The 21641-nt window shown below is 45.3% G+C and overlaps 1 protein-coding gene across 3 annotated transcripts in view; it reads right to left on the bottom strand.

Annotated features, from left to right (window-relative positions):
- Positions 1-21641, bottom strand: part of U2SURP (U2 snRNP associated SURP domain containing) — an 835376-nt gene that overhangs the window by 177338 nt on the left and 636397 nt on the right. For all 3 annotated transcript variants that reach the window (XM_086943721.1, XM_086943722.1, XM_086943723.1), the window contains one exon: positions 20715-20883. In XM_086943721.1, the coding sequence (XP_086799847.1) occupies positions 20715-20883 (169 nt within the window). The remainder of the gene's footprint in view (positions 1-20714; positions 20884-21641) is intronic.

The following is a 21641-nucleotide window of genomic DNA, read 5'->3' as shown; positions in this document are numbered from 1 at the left end:
GCCTGGCAAACACAAAAGGCCTGAAAGTGCTGAATAGGAACATTTAAAAAGTGCTCACTGCAAGTCCTTGGTAGGCCAAAGACAAAACAATCAGTAACATCTGACAATTTGGTTTGTATTGGTTCATATTAAAGGGGCCACAAAAATGTCCAAGCGTCCTACATTAAATGGTTATCATAAGATGCCTGCCCACCAGGTAGACTTCTACTGCTCTCAGATGTATTAAATTGCTGTAACTCAATCTCCACACATGGAGGCGTAGATTGGGTATTCCTGGGTGTAAGGCACCACCATATAGCTGCAATAGAAGATCCTTCCATCGGGCAGACTTACTGGGGAGATACTCTTGCCCAGAAGATCCGGATACCACACTCTCCTGGGCCAATTCAGAGCTACTAGGATGACTTGGGCCAGTCACTCATCATCTTTCGCTCTTGATCATCTACAGAACGAGGGGCAGGATAGGTAGTGGCAGGAAGGCATATTGGAGTCCAGAGTTCCACTTCAAGTGGAATGTCGCTACGAGAGGCAACTTTTTGGGTAACTCCATTTCACTGAAGTATTGGTACTGCATGTTCTCGGCAATGGCAAAGAGCCAGGGCTCTTCCCATTGGTGGATAATGTCCACCACATGCAGTTGTGATTTGTCATCTGCTAGGTATCATGTGCTGTGTTAGTCCACCCTTGTATATAAAGATCCTGCTAGGGGGTGTACTATCAAGGATATTCCCAGACTATTCGGCCAAGCCCAGAGGAGCAGAACGTCTTGTTGCAGAATCCAGGACTCCACTCCACCCTGCTTGTTGGAATACCACATGGTGGTGGTGGTGGTGGTGGTGGTGTCCAAAAGGATTTAACCTAGCCTACCCTTGACGGATGGCAGGAAGGCTTTCAATGCCAAGCGAATGGCCTGCAACTCCAGCATGTTGATGTGAAGGCCTCTAATGTCCACCACCCCCATATGACCTCTTCAGCCCAGTAGTGATGGGTCTTGCACCAATGTCAGCTCTGGGCAGAATAGGAAGAGGGGTATGCCATTGGTTCAATTGTAGTATAGCAGTAACCATTGCAGATCTTTTGCAGTCTCCTCCGAAACCTGAATAGAATCAAATGTTTCTCTTGTGCTGGGTGGACTGAAGCTTCAGTTCCCACTGCAGAGCCTTTATGCGCCACCTGGCGTGTTCGGCTAGCAGGATGCCATCTTTCCCAGGAACTTCAGAGCCATTCTCACTGAGACCCAGTACTAAGGCTGAAACATCAAGATCATAACCTGAATATCCTGGAGTCATTGTTCCAGACGAGAGTGTGAAATATGTAATAAGTCCAAGTGGGCTCAATGAAAGGGAGCTTATGTGAAGGAGTCTGGTGTAACTTCGGCACTCTGATCGCGATCCTCACTGATAAAAGGGGAATCGCCATCGTCTGGAGGTGATCTTCAACTGACTGTGGTGAGCCAGCCTTTAACAACCACGTTAGGAGAAAACTGGTACCTCGGAAATTTTGCTGCAATCACTGCCATCATCTTTGTGAAAACCCAAGAGGCACTGGTGAGCAGGAGGTCAAAAAGGAGCCCATCAAACTGAAAATGTCAGTGGTCCACGCTAAACCGCAGGTTGCATTTGTGAGCCTCCAGAACGGGGACATGGAAATAGGAGCCCTGCAGTTCCAAAGCCACTATCCAGTCTCCTGGATCCAAGGGATACAGAACAGAGCCAGTGTGGACATCTTGAATTTGTCTTTCTAAAGAAATAAGTTGAGGTTGGTAATCTACATTAGGGCAAAGACCTCCTGCCCTTCTTTGGCACTAGGAAATAGTGGGAGGAATACCCATTTTTGTGTCCAGGACCCTCTCTATGGCTCCTTTCTCCAAAACAGCCCCTTTGAACTATCTATAGGCTCCACCTGTTGCAGGTTACTACTTGCCACTGGTGAAGAAAATTAGTCCTACATCTCACAGTGTGGTTGTGTGCCACTAAGGCCAAACTAAAGCGACTTGGTGGCTGCTGCCGGAGGGGTAGTTTGTTGCCCTTATTGTTGCCTACTAGCACCCCTACCCCAACCTCGAGAGGACTGGGGTTCTTGTTTGGGTGATGGGCCTTGAAATTGTCTGAAGTCTAAGCCCATAGCGATTTCACAAAGAGGCATGATTGTTTTGAATACTGCGCCGTGGTTGTGGAAAGAGGAGAACACAGTTCTGCTTTTTTTCAAAACGGTTGAGAGCAGACTCTGCCACCTCATTAAAGAAGCCGGAGCAGTCACGAGGCATATCCATGAGTGAGGCTTGAATATTACTTAAGAATCCAGTGCTTACCTCCTACAAGAGACTCATATTCGAGGTACTCGTTGTGCATTCTAAGGAAGAGGGGCATACACAACACTTGTACATGCGGGGTTCTTCCCCAGTGCTCGAGGGGTGGCGGGCCTCATTAGGAATACCGGACCTTTTCACGTAGTTAAAACATAGGCGGACCCTGGGGGTACATACGAAGCGGTCCGAGGCACGTGGGGTCGGAGGGACTTCACACTGAGTAGTGTCTATGCCAAGCCGCGCTTGCAATCCCAGACACTACACTCCGTGGCTCAGATACTGTTAGATTCAGATTTTACCCATATATTAGGGGGTGACTTCAATGAAGTGATTAATCCCCTAGTTGACAGATCCAATCAAGTGACGGGCACTCTGACACCTACTCCACTGGCAGACTATGTACATTCCTTGGGCCTGACTGATCTTTGGCGCCGCCACCATCCCTTTGACCGTAGTTACTTGTTTTTTTCCGAGGCTCATAAGTCCTTCTCCCGGCTTTACTACATTTTTGCGCCGGCGGGAGAAATCCAAGTCATCCTGGCCGTAGATTATCAAGCAAGAGGCATCTCTGATCACTCCCCATTACAGCTGCAGGTTGGGGGTAGGGAGCATAAACCCTAATCAGATTGGACATTAGACGCCTGGGAGCTACGTGATAAACATGTAGCAGAGACCGTTGCTGTAGACACAATTGTTTTTTCAGGACAATGAGGGGTCCGTACCCTCGGAGGCCACTCTTTGGGAGGCTTACAAGGCAGTGCTCAGGGGGAGGCTGCAAGATGTAATTGCCCATAAGCACAGAGAAGAAACATTACAAAACCAAAGCTTAGAGAACAAATTGTTTGAACTAGAAAAAGAAATATCCCCAAACACCGAGGCAGAGACGCTCAGACAATTGGAGATCACACGCAGGGAATTTCGGGGCCTAGCAGAGGGAGAGGTTTGCATGCAAATACTGCCCACCCACCACAGACAATACAAAACTGGGGACAGGGCGAAACGGCTCAGAGCCTGGTTAAGTCGGAAGGACCGGGAAACGAAATGGGTGGACCAAATTGAAGAGGGGGAGACACGACACATGACGGCACCCACGATTGAAGATACTTTCGCAAACTATTATGCCAAGCTATACTCTGCCCATTCAACGACGGACGAGCGCAAAATAGTTGACTATCTCGCCGGGATAGACATGCCCACTTTGCAAACGGAAGACACAGAGGCTTTGGATGCGGATATTACCCTAGCAGAAGTAACGGCCACCATTGCTAAGTCGCAGTCAGGGAATACCCCAGAGCCGAATGGACTTTTTAAAATAAAACAGAGGTATTCTTGCCCCCCACCTCCTAAACTTGTTTTTAGCAGCAAAAGATGAGGGATCACTCCCCCCAGACCTCTGCTAAGCCACAGTTGTGGTCATACCAAAACCGTGTAAGCCCCCGGGGAGCTGTGGCTCCTATCGCCCAATTTCGCTCCTTAATGTTGAAACTAAGATATTGGCCAAGCGCCTTCTGACGGTCATAGCATCGCTGGTACACAAGGACCAGTCGGGCTTCATGCCCAAACGTGCTACACGTTTCAATCTCCGTAGACTATCAAACTGGCTAGATGTGACTACAGGAAGCGCGATCCCCCATTTGCTGCTATAGCTTGATGCCAAAAAGGCATTTGACACAGTACACTGCACTTTTAATGAGGCGGGTTCTCTTAAAATTGGGTTTTGGGCACAACTTCTGAGCGTGGGTCGATATTTTATACACTAACCCCAGGGCTAGAGTACGAGTAAATGGTGTAAAATCTGCTGAGTTTTCCATCCAAAGGGGGACTAGGCAGGGATGCCCGTTGTCCCCCTTGCTTTTTTCACTTCTTCTAGAACCCCATGCATGCCCGATTAGAACACACCCAGACCTCTCAGGGTTCCGGGACCCAGCGGGTCAGCTGTCAGGTGAACGCATCTCACTCTACACCAATGATATTCTGTTGTATGTCCCGGATAAGACACTCCCAATTATTTTGACGGTATCCAAAGAATACGGCGAACAGGCGGGATATAAGGTTAACTGGATAAAGTCAGTCCTCTACCAAATAGCAGGCCACGTTGACATGCAGTCCATACCAGCACATCTCCCGCTGACCGAGGAGGGCTTTAAGTATTTGGGTCTCTACATCTCTGTAGATGTGACAAGCTGCCTCTCCCCTAACATTCAACAAGTCTTAACAGATTTTAGGAGTGATGTGGCTCGATGGCGACACCTCCCCCTGACACAGTTCGATAGGGCGGCTATGTTTAAAATGGTCACCCTGCCTAGGATACTGTATGTGCCATTACGGCTCCGCCCTGATGTCGTCCATGGACGTGACATCAGTCCTTTTGGGGAAATGTGAGCACGGTGGACACGGCGATTTTAGGAGACATCGGACTAAGGCTTAAAGACACGCTTGACCACATTATGGTTTGCTGCTCCCTACATATTGCAACTTAGTCAATTTTGGAAGATCAAGAAGGAAAGGAATCTACGGATCGACTGTAGTATTTTTAAGTTTGGAGGCCTGTCTTTGGGCGGTGCAATACTATTTTTTCCGCCATACTGTCCCTGTGTCGCAAACACCCTACAGGATTAAAGAAAGTAGTTGTGTGAGATTCAGGCATTGAAGCTTGTGAATTCTGAGCAATTGTTCCTGTACGAATGATCCACGGGGCTCAACCCCCGCAGACGCAATTATTGATGCTCAAATCGAGTTGAGGTTCTCCGTGTTAATCCGGTATTTAAGGTGCTTATACTCATTGTTGGAGTGTGTGATTTTACCCTTCCCCTATTTTGGCGCAGTATATCTGGCAGGTCCTGATGAAGGTGGCATTTCTCCAACGTGCAGCCACTGAAACGCGTTAACCACGGCCTCTATAACACCCTGCTATTGTGCAGTTTTTGTCTTTGGTCACTCCAGTTACTTTGTCATTCTGTAATTGTGTTCCCCAGATATATTATATATGTGAAGGTGTGTCTGGGTATGTGTGAGAGTTTGATCGGGTGGTTGTGATGTTTTTGGTTGTCTCTTCCCGGGTTTTCATGATTTGATCATATGTACTGTGTTTTCTACTCATGTTGATTTGTGATTTATTCTTGTTGAAATATGATATCTGTAATAATATTTATGGATTTGTATACATTATGAAAAAGTATTTTACAAAATGAAATGAAATGAAAATAAAAATTGTATATTTTTCAGTAATGTTGGTAATATTTTTCTAGTGGGTTCTCACTTTAGCCTTGGTGCCCTCAGGCTGCTTCTGGGATTAATTCCGGAGTATAAATAACTTCGGTCACGAGGGAGTTCTTTCTTTAGGTTTCATTTTCTTCCCCTCTTCTCCCTGACCTTGAATTACATTCTTAGAGGGGGTCCGCTACTTTTTCTACATTTGTGACATCAGCGGAGCCATATATGCCGCGCCCCGGCGCGCAACCATCAATTTTCATCAGAAGACTTTTCCGCATCAGAACGCGAAGCCACCACCAAAAACTGTGAAAATATGTGTGCAGAAAAAGAAAAAACAAGGTATGGTGAACAACATCACCATAGAAAGACAGTGTCAGGCACCGTATATTGTAAATTGAGGGAGGGGAAAAGAACAGTGCACCACTCTGGGAGGGACCCCCGCAATTTTTAAGTTCAAAACCTCCCCCAGCAGCAGAAGAAGATGCAGAGCATAGGCAGGATTCGAACCCTTGGCCTGTGTGAGCCTGTGCCACCAGAGGCACAAGATTTACCATTGAGCCATAGCTCCTTGGTGAACCATCACAGCAGCCGGCAGAAAGGCTGCAGCCACAATATATGAAAGTGAAGGACAGTCAGTACAGAACCCAGGAGTAAGGACAAACTAGCATAAGGCGTCCCCCAAAAGGAGACGTCATATCCGAATAAAGGACCTACTGAATGCAGCATTGTCTGACACTGCAGCCGCTAAAGTGCAGGGGAGGCAAGAGACCTCAAGCGGTTGAGGAAGATAGAAGGGAAGGATGGGGGGGGGGGTGGAGGGGGGGCAGGGGGCTACAAGAATTAGACTCACATCGGACAACCCAGGGTAAGGGTTGTAAAGGACACATGGCATATGAGCATACCATCCGATCACAAGAATGGGTAGAGCAGAGCCACGAAACAGAATGTAGCCTCGTGAGTCGGAGTGAACAGAAGACATCACCCCACAGAGGAATAAAGCCACCCAAAGGGAGGCGAAGGCAATAAGCCCAACCTGAAAAGGTTGTCGAAGGACAGGCAGGCGTTAAGGAATATGCGGCTAGACTAGACTATGTCTCAGAAACATCGTTATCGAAGGTAAGTAACTTCTTCATCTGATAGAGACGTCTAGCCACAGATTCCTTAACTTAGAATAGATACCAAAGCCATACCCCTAGAGGAGGCGGGACTGCGACTGAACCCCACTAAGGTCCAGAGAGAACATAGCCGTCAATAACATGACCAAAAGAGTGTCGTCAACCAAAGTGCCAAACACAGTGGGGACATAAATGACAGCGCAACTAACCACCATGAAGGGTCCGCAGGATCCAAGGTGTCGGCAAGTAGCCAGAGCTAGCCCCAGAAAAACAACTCGAACAGAGTAAAACACTGTTGAACCTGCTCCTGTAAAGACACGAAGGAAGCAGGATACTGAACCATGCCCAGCAAGGGCCGATATGGAACAAAAACACACCCAGTAAAGAAACTGGCGTGAAAAGGGAGTTCAGCACCTCGCAAGAAGTAGAACTGAACCTATGGACCCAAAAGACTGATAAGTGGTATGGTGGAGAGAAGGTGTACCGCCCCCGCATGTACCACAGAGGAAGAGTACTGCTGAGACCCTCGCCAGCCAGACATGTGTGAGAGCATTGAAACGATGCCCCTATACAACCAGAAGGACGCTCATACTCGGCTAGTGGGTGCCTGTAGTACCATAACAGAAGAGCACCAGGAAGCAAGACAGCAGGAACATCTGAGATGCACACAATAGCAAGAAGGCAACAGGCAACAAACACCAGAGAAGATCTGGTGAGGTAAGAAGACAGGGCCAATATCAAAGCAGGAAAGCCCGCACAAGCAATTAGGAAGAGCATGGCGCAGAAACAGCCTCAAGAGGATGCTGAAATCCGGCCAAACCCAGGGGCTAGGGTATGCTATAAAGTACCTGCAGTTATACAGAAAGTGGAACTGGTCCAGACTATAAGCAGCGTCTGCCTCCGGTCCGGAAAAGAGAGCAGTCCCCTCACAGGACAACTAGTAGAAAAGACAAGCCTAACAATGGAGTAGTCAGGACCAACTCACGGGTCCTAGACGCCAGGAAGAGCGGAGTCCAAGGAGAACCGGCTCCACGAGTTTGACACATTAGGAATGCCAGTAAAACGCAGAAATCCCTGTGCAGAAGCAGCAGGGATGTGGAGAAAACTGCTGGGGAATAAGCAGAAAGGCTATAACAATGTACAACAGAAAGCCCGACGGCATCTCCTTACTGGGGAGAACAACCCAGAAGGGGCTGCTGCCAAAAGACAGACCATGTGACAAAAAGCAGGATCCAGGCCATGCAAAGTAGATACTACATAGCATAGACCTAGACCAGGAGTCGAAGACCTACCTACAATAGAGCGATGCGACCCTGCGGGACGCAGTAAAGGGGTACATGAGTCCCAGAGGGATACCCACAAGGAAAAACTCCACAGGAGCGTACGAAGGCAAAGGCAGACACCTTCCACCAGCCAATACCCCACATAGGGCTAGGGTCAACCCCTGGGAAGAGGGGGTGTCCTCTTGGCAAAATAGACAGTCAGAGGACTGAAAACAAAAACAACACAGCCATACGGCAATACAGACAATACAGAGACACTAACCTGCCTCTGATACAAACTGGGCCTTGAAAAAAGACCTGCAAGGAAGAAAAGTCAGTCAGTAGCACAGCAGAATTATGGTATATCTGACAGAAACCTGGAGATCGCAGGGTCCGCGTGAGACCCAAAAAGGTCTTTTCCGTTAAATGGCATGTCTTGGAGACTCTCTCGAATATTATCAGGGAAGCGACTGTCGCGCATCCAGGCATGGTGGCGGGAAGCCACCGACCCTGCAAGAGCACAGCCCATAGAGTCTGTGGTATTCAGGGAGGAGCGTATTGAAAAATGTGCTATCTCCTTGTAGTGAAGGACAAGACGGAGTAACTCTGGGCGTAATTCCTCCAGAAGAGAAGGAAGAAGGTTAGCCACAGAGTCCTAGAGTGCAGATCACGCACGTGCAAACACGCATGTAGTGTTTAAAGCGCGGATGGCCGTGCTAGAAGAAGCAAAAAGCTGCCTTCCAAATGCATCCAGCCACTGGGATTCCCGGGTGGGAGGAAACAAGGGCAAAGTGGAGGAGTCTTGTAACCCAAAAGCCACCTGAATTACCAGGCCCTGAGCTGTAGGGTGGAGGGACAGGCAAAGGGGATCCCCTAGGGCAGGACGGTGCCTACCAGCAATGGTCCGATCAACCGGGGCTCCGGAAGAGGGCCGTGCCCATGTGCCACGCAGGACTTCTAATAAAGCACCCCCACGGGGTAGCAAGGGCTCCACAGTAATGGGCTCGCGATGAAGTAGATCCATTAAGTGATCGGGAATGAGGGGTACCAAAGGAGGCTGAAAGCAGAGGATAGCAGCTGTCCTGTTGATAGTTCAAGCATAGGCGGCCCCTAGTTCAGTTGTCACCCTTGCAGGGGACAAGAGGCCATCTGTAGGAGACGGTTGGAGACTAATCCTCCCAGTTGCCATAAAGGGCGGGCAGGGGGAACGACCCGAAGTCTATGCCACACTAGGGACCTTGACCAAAGAAAGCAGCAGCTTCCGCAAGGGCTTCAGCGGACACCGGTGTCGCCTGACACCGCTGAGGAGTCAGAAGCGAGGAATCCGGAGGGAGGTCAACCTCAGGCATGGACGCCGTTGTTGATGACTGCATGGACACTGGCGGCGATGGATGAATCGACAGCGGCGTTGGTGGGTGCATTGTCAGAGTCGACTGGACGTCGACTGCCTTCACTGGGGCGCTGCCTCGACGTCGACCGGCGTCGTACCTTGCGTTGCCCCAGACGTGGAGTCAGGCTTAGAGCTGGGGGTGGATTTGGACGTTGAGCCCGGCTTTGGGTCCAACGTGGAGCCCGGCGCAAGCCTGGCGTCGCCAAACGCCGCTTCCGCCGTCCATGCAGGAAGCCGTACAGGGCTATACGTTGACTGGAGGTGTTGCTAGAGCGATCAGGACGGTCTAGGCCACGGCCCCACGCCGTCGCCTCGGCATCAGTGCACACAGCCCTGGTTGGGGACAGATCCGCCGACGAGAGCCTGGCTTGAGTACCCTATGCCTCTGTGGGGCCCGAAGGCGCGCCAGGGAGAGAGGGGGTCTCTAAGCAGGCCTGAAGAGACCGGAAGTAGGCCTCCATTTGGGCGCGCGTCGCTCCAACTCCTGGAAAAGGAGGGTATGGAGGTGACCTCCGGGCGTCCTTAGCTGACCCTTTACAAGAGGAGTGGGTGCCAGCGGCACTCCTACGGGAGGTGGACCTCAGTGGACGCTCGTGGCTCCGCTTACCTTTTTTAGGGCAACAGTCGCGGGAGCAGCCACCGGAACAGGCCCCCTCTGGAGAGGGAGAGCGGCGGCGAGAAGAGGCTGGGCCGGGCAGCTGTGCGGCCAACAGCATCACACGGCAATCCCGTAGGGACTTAAGCTTCATCTGTTGACAGTCGCCGCATTCTCTGGAGTTGTGGTGCGCACCAAGGCACAACATGCAAAAAAGGTCAGTGTCAGACATCTGACGCACACATGCCTCACAGGTTTTGAACCCGAAGGGCATTTTCACACTGTTCCGGTACGACACCAGTAGTGCTGAGAAGAGCCAAAACGAGGCCAGGAACAGCTGGTTTCCAGGATCCGCGTCGTGACTCGGAAAAAAAAAAACTGATGTCGGCGCGCTGTGGAGGGGCATATATGGCTCCGATGACGTCACGTCCATGGACGACGTCAGGGCGGAGCCGTACGGCACCGCCCCCCCCCGGCGCACAGAGGTGCTCCTGCGCAACATTTTCTGGATCCAGTCTGACGCCTGGGGATATTCTAATTTAAGGAATCTGCGGCTAGACGTCTCTATCAGATATGTTTTGTTGGGCATCAATATGGATGTTGACATTTCAAGGTATCAACTTTTACTTAGCAACCTGGGTCTTATAGTGGCTAAACGAGATATTGCCAGGTACTCCTCCCAAACTGAAGTAGTGGAGGTCGGGTACGGATATGTATAAGGGAGCTGAAAAAATTGTCTTTAAAGCAAGGGGATGCCGGCAGAAACTTTGGAAAATCTGGCAACCATGGCTGAGCTATTACAATTTAGAAATGGAAGAAGACGAGAGAGAGGCGGAAGCCAGCATTTGAAACAGGGCAGGGGTGGGGTGGGGGGGGGGGGGGTTCGCTCTCCTAAGCCTATACTCCACTAAGAGATCTGTGAGCCATTCCATACTGGGGGAGGAACTGCCGCTGGGGTCATAAGGGGGAATTGTATTTCTGCTACTACTGTATCTTTATAATATGTAATCTTTGTCACCCGCAACAGATGGACGCTGACCGAGATATATCTGCTGAACTGTTTTGATGTCTTGTTAAAAAACAATAAAAATATATTTTTTAAAAGAATCCATTGCTCACATGCACACGTGACTGTGGCAACGTTCCTAGTACCAATTGCTCTGCCTAAGTGTGTCTGCTCTTTACTGGATGACGCACTTGGCCACATACTGCCCATCTTGGATGGTCTGTGCCTAATTGGCTTGGAACTCCTTTGGGTCAGTCAGTAACATTTCTGCCAAGGAAACCCCTAATGCATGGGAGTAGCGTCCCAGCAAACCGTTGAGTTGACTGACCTAAGAGCAAGGCTAGAAGAGGAAAACATTTTCCCAAATGCTTCCATTCTCTTTGGCTCCATATGTCCACAGGGAAAGAAGTTAGGTTAACTCTGCTGGTTGCGGCCTGTACCACCATGGTATGTTCTCTGGTGTACGATGCTGCCTGAGAAGCACAGCGTCACCAAGAGCTGGCCTATGGCAATATGCCACTTACCTATTTACAGATAGGCATGAACAAGGTTTTGCCCAAGTGCTTGAGATGGTATCAGTAAGGTCAGTATGGTCCTGCGTCCTGAAGAAGACTGTCCATGATGCAGGAATTCTGTGAGAACGTATGTGTTTTCTTTAACTGAAGACAGTTGTAAATCTAGGACTTCAACTGTCCTAACTACCATGGCGAAGGAGACCGACTATTCTGTAGAAGGACCCGGGTTACTTCTTGTAAGTAACAAGGACCCCCTGATATGGATATGACTCCTGGGTCAGGGACAACAATTTTTTGTAATAGCAAATACCCAGGCAGGCTTCAAACACAAAAGCTGGCTAAATAGTAAAGATAAAAACATAAATGTGTACTAGATAAAAAGTAATGCAATGGACTGAAATGATATCAAAAATAATTGAAATTTAATAGATGAATACACTTTTCACATAAAATACATAAAAAAACATGTGGCTATTATTTAAGTATATATTAGAAGCACATCATGATACATAAAAAAAGGATCTTTTGTTTTCCTTTTTATGAAGAATAGGGCTGTGTGTCAACGCGTTTCGACAAAGTCTTTTGTCTTCATCAGGACTAGTAGATAGTCAGCCACTCTTTCTAAACAGAATAAAAACGTATTTAGGTGACTATTAAAAAACACAGTTCATTGCATAGGCGTTTTCTTTGTAGACCACAGAGTGTTCTCAAATCGATAAAAAACTTTCTATTAGCCAGACTTATATTGTAATATAGACAACAAGTAAAGATATACAGTTATACAGTTGGAAAATCAATACAATAAATGAGATAAACACATTCTACATACATACACATAAATATACATATACAATGTACACATAGGTTCAATAGATAACCATACCTATGTAACCTTACAATCATAAATCTAAATGACAATTGTTTGATGGAGATTAGCCTAGTGAAGATTAGCGTAACATTTGGGAGACTACACTATTGAGGTGGGGAAATGTAGCTTGAAAATTGATCATTTAGTTACATTGCAGCGGTGGGGAAAAGTAGCTTGAAAAATGACCATTTAGATTAAAAAGTATTCCTGTCTTATGCTATTTATGTGGTTTTTTTGGCTAATAGGTATTCAAGTTTCTTAACCTATATATATTCTCAGATTTGTGGATGGACTTTAGTTTTGTTGACATTGGGTGAACCTCTCATTAAGAGAAAACGATGCGCACTCATTTACACTACCTAAGCGTATCATCTAGTTTAAAACAGCTTTAAAAATTTCCTTTAACATGATTCAATGACTTATTGCGCGTTTGTTAACGTTGTTAAGGCGATAAACTCGAGTGTAATTCGAAAAGGACAGCCTAGCATAAAGGAAGTCTTGCATACATTGCCAAGATTGTCTTTTAATATCTCACATGCTTACCTAAAGAAATCTTTTTGATCAAAGTAGTTCAGTGTAGATGGAGTAAGGCACCTTCGTTTTATTTACTTGTTTCAGTCTGTGTTGTAACTGTTTTCAAAAAGATATATAATGCACTGTGTCAAAAAAACATTATAATGGTACTATGTTCTTATAAACTTTTCCTTGGTTCAGCCTAAGATTCTGTCCGTTAATCTGCTCACCTGTTGAGACAGTATTTAAAGCGGCCTTCTTTTTTCACCTTCACCTATTACTTGATTTTTCTTTAAAAGGGAGAAGGGATCCCAGGAAGCGTTTACTCATATGGCAGCAAGGTATACTGAGCGATATGATACGTTATTGGTCCGTTTCGCTGAAGAAGAAGGACATGAAAGGATTTATGTCAGGATGCTCGGTTTAGCATGTAAAATTACCAAAATCGACTTTCCTTGTAAATATTTACCTTACGCGCTTGTATCTTCTTCTCAAAGGATGCAGTGATGCAGTTCGTAAAAAAGCTCTTTGTAGCTTGGGAGCGGATCAAAGGATGCGGTATATGTTGGTTTAAATGCGCGCGGTAAACGTGATGCAGGCACTAAACGGGGAAAAGACCTTTCGGTTACAAGCGTAATCAGAGGGTTCAGGCGGGAGATTTTAAATGCTCGTCCAAACGTGACGAGGATAGAGCCGCGAGAATAAATACACCACCAGCATAGGGTGTGCTGAAACAGTCTAAAGCTCTTACCGTTCGGATAGGTGTGCTGCTGCTCGAAAAATAACTTCCTCCTTCAGCGGTTCGGGATAGACGAATCGCGTTTGTACATGGTCCTTTTACCCTTGCTATTTATACAGGTAAGACCCGCCCCTATTTAAAGCGGCAGGGTCTTGACAACTACAGTTCTATTTAGAAGGTTTATCAATAGGAGGCATTCTAGCTTGTATTTGCAAATATTAAGATTGCAAACATAGTGATTTAAGATAAACAGACATCGACTAAATGGTTGACAGTATATCAACTTAGTGTAGATTATTAGAATAGCATATAGTCTATCATGACGGCCGTGCAGATATATCCTATGGACTATTTTCCGTAGAAAAAGAGAAGTCTTTTGGATATTTACCCTCGGGACGTTTAAGCATGGTTTAAATCAAGAGTTACCATGGGAAAATGCAATTATATAATTTGGTCATATAGTTTTCTTCATATGACCCAATTATGTCGTCCATAGGATATATCTGCACGGCCGTCATGATAGACTATATACTATTCTAATAATCTACACTAAGTTGATATACTGTCAACCATTTAGTCGATGTCTGTTTATCTTAAATCACTATGTTTGCAATCTTAATATTTGCAAATACAAGCTAGAATGCCTCCTATTGATAAACCTTCTAAATAGAACTGTAGTTGTCAAGACCCTGCCGCTTTAAATAGGGGCGGGTCTTACCTGTATAAATAGCAAGGGTAAAAGGACCATGTACAAACGCCATTCGTCTATCCCGAACCGCTGAAGGAGGAAGTTATTTTTCGAGCAGCAGCACACCTATCCGAACGGTAAGAGCTTTAGACTGTTTCAGCACACCCTATGCTGGTGGTGTATTTATTCTCGCGGCTCTATCCTCGTCACGTTTGGACGAGCATTTAAAATCTCCCGCCTGAACCCTCTGATTACGCTTGTAACCGAAAGGTCTTTTCCCCGTTTAGTGCCTGCATCACGTTTACCGCGCGCATTTAAACCAACATATACCGCATCCTTTGATCCGCTCCCAAGCTACAAAGAGCTTTTTTATGAACTGCATCACTGCATCCTTTGAGAAGAAGATACAAGCGCGTAAGGTAAATATTTACAAGGAAAGTCGATTTTGGTAATTTTACATGCTAAACCGAGCATCCTGACATAAATCCTTTCATGTCCTTCTTCTTCAGCGAAACGGACCAATAACGTATCATATCGCTCAGTATACCTTGCTGCCATATGAGTAAACGCTTCCTGGGATCCCTTCTCCCTTTTAAAGAAAAATCAAGTAATAGGTGAAGGTGAAAAAAGAAGGCCGCTTTAAATACTGTCTCAACAGGTGAGCAGATTAGCGGACAGAATCTTAGGCTGAACCAAGGAAAAGTTTATAAGAACATAGTACCATTATAATGTTTTTTTGACACAGTGCATTATATATCTTTTTGAAAACAGTTACAACACAGACTGAAACAAGTAAATAAAACGAAGGTGCCTTACTCCATCTACACTGAACTACTTTGATCAAAAAGATTTCTTTAGGTAAGCATGTGAGATATTAAAAGACAATCTTGGCAATGTATGCAAGACTTCCTTTATGCTAGGCTGTCCTTTTCGAATTACACTCGAGTTTATCGCCTTAACAACGTTAACAAACGCGCAATAAGTCATTGAATCATGTTAAAGGAAATTTTTAAAGCTGTTTTAAACTAGATGATACGCTTAGGTAGTGTAAATGAGTGCGCATCGTTTTCTCTTAATGAGAGGTTCACCCAATGTCAACAAAACTAAAGTCCATCCACAAATCTGAGAATATATATAGGTTAAGAAACTTGAATACCTATTAGCCAAAAAAACCACATAAATAGCATAAGACAGGAATACTTTTTAATCTAAATGGTCATTTTTCAAGCTACTTTTCCCCACCGCTGCAATGTAACTAAATGATCAATTTTCAAGCTACATTTCCCCACCTCAATAGTGTAGTCTCCCAAATGTTACGCTAATCTTCACTAGGCTAATCTCCATCAAACAATTGTCATTTAGATTTATGATTGTAAGGTTACATAGGTATGGTTATCTATTGAACCTATGTGTACATTGTATATGTATATTTATGTGTATGTATGTAGAATGTGTTTATCTCATTTATTGTATTGATTTTCCAACTGTATAACTGTATATCTTTACTTGTTGTCTATATTACAATATAAGTCTGGCTAATAGAAAGTTTTTTATCGATTTGAGAACACTCTGTGGTCTACAAAGAAAACGCCTATGCAATGAACTGTGTTTTTTAATAGTCACCTAAATACGTTTTTATTCTGTTTAGAAAGAGTGGCTGACTATCTACTAGTCCTGATGAAGACAAAAGACTTTGTCGAAACGCGTTGACACACAGCCCTATTCTTCATAAAAAGGAAAACAAAAGATCCTTTTTTTATGTATCATGATGTGCTTCTAATATATACTTAAATAATAGCCACATGTTTTTTTATGTATTTTATGTGAAAAGTGTATTCATCTATTAAATTTCAATTATTTTTGATATCATTTCAGTCCATTGCATTACTTTTTATCTAGTACACATTTATGTTTTTATCTTTACTATTTAGCCAGCTTTTGTGTTTGAAGTCTGCCTGGGTATTTGCTATTACAAAAAAAAAGAAGGACCCGGGTTACACCAGCACCACGTCAGGGGAAGTATCCAGTGCACTGGCCTCTTGGGGTCCATATAGAACTGATCATCATCGTACTGTTAACAAAAAAATCCTCATCAACGTCACGGCCATCATCACAAGAAGTAGGTTGGCTAGGCTGAGATTCTGACTCAAGGAGTACTGGAGGACCTCAAACCAAAGGCATTGTCTGGTCGGAGTCAGAAAGAACGTGGGCCGGGTGAGTAAGAGCTGAACTCACGTGCTACTTAAATTGAGATCATGATGGATTCAGTTCAGAGACTGATAGAACCCTGGGCTCAAAGTACTTTGGTGGTACGGCCCAGACTTTCACATGGTAAAACCAAACACAGACAATGGAACCGGGTACGGAATTGGCTCTGGAATCCGAGCTGAACCAGATGTGGGTTTGGGAAGCACAGCTGGCACAGAGGGTGGACCTGCCGGTGGTAACGAAGGCACAAGAGGAAGCTTGTAAGGTCAGTACACAATTTGAGCCGGTGGTTTTCGTTGCTCAGTACCAGTACTTAATTGGTTTCTGGTGCTCAGCACCAGCACTTAATTGCCAACACTGCACTTAGGACAGTCTGTCTCATGATGGCGCTGCTCATCCCATTTAGAGATGGAACAATGGTTGTTTATAAATACAATATACATCAAAATTTACAAATACCTGCCTCCCTAGCCATTCCTTTAAATTTGGGGACTTGGAATAATTGGAACTGTCATACTTGCAGGCGAGAGAGATGGTTAGTAGTTGTTTTGGCAGCGATGACGGGGGTGATGGGTTTTGCAAGCTGCAGTGGCCTCTGGTAAGGCCTGGCACTTATTATTTTACAAATTAAGCATTGGGTAAGGTGCAGAAAATGCAAGGTATGCCCTCCTTAAATGCCTCCATATGTTGCAGCGTCTCAGACGGACCCAGAAACGGTGGATCTATCGGAATTAGCTGCAGAACTGGCTACTCAGTAGGGGACAGCTGAGCACCTAGATATCCTTGCGACTTTTCAGCAGGAGATGGGCAATGCTGGGAACACATTTCTTGTGGGTTTTCTTTTTTTTGGGGGGGATTTGAACTTACCCAAAAATTTGGAGTGCAACGTAGATGTGTTGTTGGACTGGCTGCAAAAGTCTTGAATAGGTCCATGTCCTTAACTTCCAAGCAGGAGCAGCCCTTATGCGGTTTCTGGCAATGCTACAAGACGTACAGCTTTCTATCGCAGTCCCAAACTTTCTCGGTTCATCAGGGCACACTTCTAGCATGATGCAAGTTGTGGCCCAACCATAGAAATCAGAGCACAACTCCTAGAGATCCATCACAGACATTTGTTTTCAACAATCCCTACAAACTTTAAAGCCTGTGGCTTCAGGAAGTGACATTTCCGTTGGACACTGGAATTTCTTTTTGTGAACAAAAAAAGCTCCTCACTGGATATTCTTTTTGTGAGCAAAATAGCTCCTCAACTGACGAGAACAAGTAGGATCTAGCTCTGGATCCACGTATGAAGGTGTGGAAAGAAAAGAACAGACATCTTTGCACCTGGGTGGCGCATACATACAGATCCAGTTACTTCTGGGGCGAAGCGGAGTTGATGCAAAGCAGCATGCCGCCACCTATCGGTGCATAAAGGTTTTGCTGAAAAAAACTTCTTAGTTCAGTCTGGCGCTTGGGGATATACTAAAGGTGAGGAATCTGCTGTGGAAGTATCTATTAAAAGAGACGTTTCAGCAGGATATAACCAATGATAGAGACCTGCTTACAGAGCAACTGCGTAGCCTTCACGTATGTCATTCTAAGACAATGGATATGGGACAAACAGAGTGCTCCTTTATCCAGTGACAGCAACAGCTGGGTGATAGCCATGGATCGGTACGTGATTTCTCACCACTTTGTGCCTGCCTGTAGTGGCAAGTAGACTTCTACATCTTCTCAGCTCTAACATTGGCAGTGTGAGCAGGGGAGGCACATACAAAGATAAATACAGCTATTTCTCAAACTGTTTGTCAGTAAACACTTTGGAAAAAAGTATGTGCTCATAGGGCTCCAACAAGATCAACAAGAATTGGCATAGCCAAAAGGTCTCTCCTTTGGGACCTTATAAGAGTGTGTTTGGTGCTGTCTTACTGTGAGTGGCAGACTGCTTGTGCATTTCTACTTAGTAAAAAAAGTCCACTTAAGTGACAAGCCTCATGGGTTATTCTCCTTTTGCATTTCGTTGTTTTTCTTTTTTTTAGCTGTATTCTTTAGCTCGGTCAATGTTGCATGTTTATGCAACCCAGTCATTACCTGGCACCTTTAGACTGGACAGTTTACTTTTCATAATTTTAAACTTTGAATGGCTGATGCAAATGTTTGCATAAAAATCGCTGGCTTGTCAATGCCAGACTTGTGTGCCAATACTTGTGTTTTGCTGTTAAATGTCATCAGTTACTTTCCTCTTTTCCGGTGGGGTTCTTTTGTTTTGAGCCACTTGGAGGCTTGGTGCTTGTAAACACCTGTGCAGCCTGGCAGAGCCTCCTAGAAGCGCCCCGCCCCTACCTGTTATTAGGGTGAGCTCCCGGGTCGGAGGATGGGCGGCGCTTGCACTGCAGTGCTGGCACATCCGGTGCCACATCAACGCCGTGTACAAGAGCGATCACCTGCTCCCTGGCACAACTGGACTAAAGTCGTCATCGCCTGCACACCGCAGCTCCCCCGTTGTGAAATCCCCTGGCTGGTGCACGTGTTTGTTCGGCCGGATCTCTTACACAATCTTCTGTTTGGACTGCACGGCTGCGTGGGCACAAAGAAGGATGTTATTGCTGTTCCAGTGTAACATCTAAATCGAAGGCATGCAATGAAACAGATGTTTACAGCACAAGGGCATTAAACTCCTGATGAGCCTGTCAGGCTGAAGGGCAGGTATCCAACGCTGTCAAGGTTCTATTCAAGTGTTGCAACACTTTACACTGGCACTGGGCTTGCATATTGTGCTCTTGGAGGGGTGAGGGTTTTAGACACCAGATAAGACTGAGAGCATTCTAGTTTCAAGCCTATGATGTTAGGGTCAGTGAGCCCGCAAGTGGTGCACATGCTGCAAAGACGCTAGAAGAAAAAAAAGAGAAAGCCCGCGAGTGGTGCGTGCGCACTGCAAAGAATTTAAGGAATGCAGCAGGCAAAGTGCGGCGCCGCTACTCGCTCCTGAGCTCCCTAGGCCAAGGGAGAGAGAAGGCGGGACATGCACCAGCCTTTGGCCAATTGCGTGAGAGCAAAAAAAAAAAAAAAAGAATAAAACACACGCACAAGCCTGTGGAAGTCTGTGGAAGCCTCGCAGAGCAGCGCAGGCGTGCTGGCGCAGGCGAGACCTAAAAAGGGCACGCAACTGCCATTGATAGTGAAATCCGTTTCAAAACATCTTTGATGGGAGCCACAGGAAAATTAATTGGAATATGTTCCAGAGAATACACACAGAATCCCACAAGTATGTTATAGTAGTGCTAGTGTTGTGGAGAGAAGACACTGGTATGGAGCTAACTGGCCTTCACTATTGTTAGTAGTCCTAGCCTTCAACATGGGACCACTAACTGAGGGAGCAAACAATCTCACAATAATGCTGGTTTCCCGCAACACTAATACAATAAAAGAACAAGGGGTCTGCAGAAATAAACGTTCGAAGGCGACAAAAAGTCTAAGGTACCAAGGGTTCATTGAGGGGTAATTAGTCACACACTGCTTTTAGCTGAGTAGGATGGAAAGAGTATTAGAGCGTAAGAGTGAGCAATCTAGCTTGTTAGCTAGAAAAGGCCCTACATATGCTGAAGATTCAGTTTCACTGCTTCATAGCATGAGTTGGCTCATGATATCAGAGGAAAGGATGTCCCAGGGGTTGAAAGAAGTGTCAATTTAATTTGGTACGGTACGTTTCGATGGGCTCCTCCAATCACGGAGCATAACAAAAAAACAGAATGTTTGCTTTTACTTATTCGATTTCATAAAATAAGCCTTATAAAAAGAAAAACCTCTACAATCGTTTTGAATAAAAACACAAACCACAGACCCTAAAAGACTCATGACCTAGGCAATATCAAGTCCTTTGTGTGCGTGTGAGCGTGTATAAATATTACTATAGTGAATTCACTCCAGTTAGTTTGGTAAGAGACTTTGTTGAAATGGGATACAATTTTTGTTCTGTTTAAAAAGAACATGTTGTCAGCAGTACGCTATCACTTAGGGGGAGAAATTTCTCAGGCCTTTTCGGGCTCACTGCTATTTGTTCAACAAATGTCTGAATACATTTTACACGTTCAATATAAAATATACAAGCTTTCACTTTTAATACATTTCAGGACCTTAGTAAGAGCTTCTATACCAAAGTCAATTTTCTAAAATGTTTGCATATTTGCATTATACTGTAAGTTAGACAGAGGCATTATATTATGTAGTCTTTTAAGTGCTATACATTCTGGGAAATGTTTTTTTTCCCCAACAGCCGATAAACTTCAGCAGAGCAATATATTTCAATATTTACCTCTATCTCCCGGAGTTTGGCACGCTTCTCTTCAATCATTTCTGTAAACTTGATGTAGGATTGGGTTTCATTCATATCTTCTTTGAGAGGAATGGAATAGTACTGCTCGTCAGATTTAGAACTCTGAGAATCATCGTCTTCCTCATCATCTTGACTTTTTTCCTTTTGTCTATAGAAATAATTAGACTCTTAAAGTGTATGTATGATACTCTTTCAAAACTTTAAATAATACCTTAAGACTGTGTGGTAAGATTCCTAGATTTATTACTGTGCGAGTTGAAACATGGTTTAAAATAACTACAGTCTTAAACTTTCAAGGCATTTATCAATGAAACATGTACCACAGATAAACCCATATTTTTAAGTCAACTAAAAAAGATTTCTATAACTGTGTTGAACAAGTTACTTACCTTCTGTAACAATCTTTTTGGTGGATATTCTCACGGCAAATTTCACACTTTGTGAATATTCCCTAGGCATCAGACTGGATTCGGAAGCCTTTCAGCAGTATCTCTGTACGCTGGTAGGTGGCACTGTGCAGCTCTGCAGCAATGTTTTACCACTCTAAGTGATAACTGGAACCACACAAGCGTCACCAGTTGCTTTTTAGGCTGTCTACTCCCTCAGACGCAGAGTCCATTGGTAAAATGGCATTACCATTGTGAATCTCTCTAGATTGGGACATTGGTAGATGGAAAAGAGCCCAGTTCACAGAACTGGGAGGTGGGAGGGTTGATGAGGAATCTGCAGTCATGTTTTATCCACCAGAAAGACTGTTACTGAAGCTAACAAGTTCTACTGGTGGTTACTTCTCACTGCAGATTCCTCACCTTGTAAATAGAAACCAAAGCAGTACTTCCCAAGATGGTGGTTCTATGGAATGGCCCAAACAAAAACGCTCTGCCCCTCTTATTAGAGCTGACTGTT

This window comes from Lissotriton vulgaris, chromosome 11 (genome assembly GCF_964263255.1).
Source record: "Lissotriton vulgaris chromosome 11, aLisVul1.2, whole genome shotgun sequence".
Taxonomy (NCBI): Eukaryota; Metazoa; Chordata; class Amphibia; order Caudata; family Salamandridae; genus Lissotriton; species Lissotriton vulgaris.
This window is presented reverse-complemented; position numbering and strand designations above follow the sequence as displayed.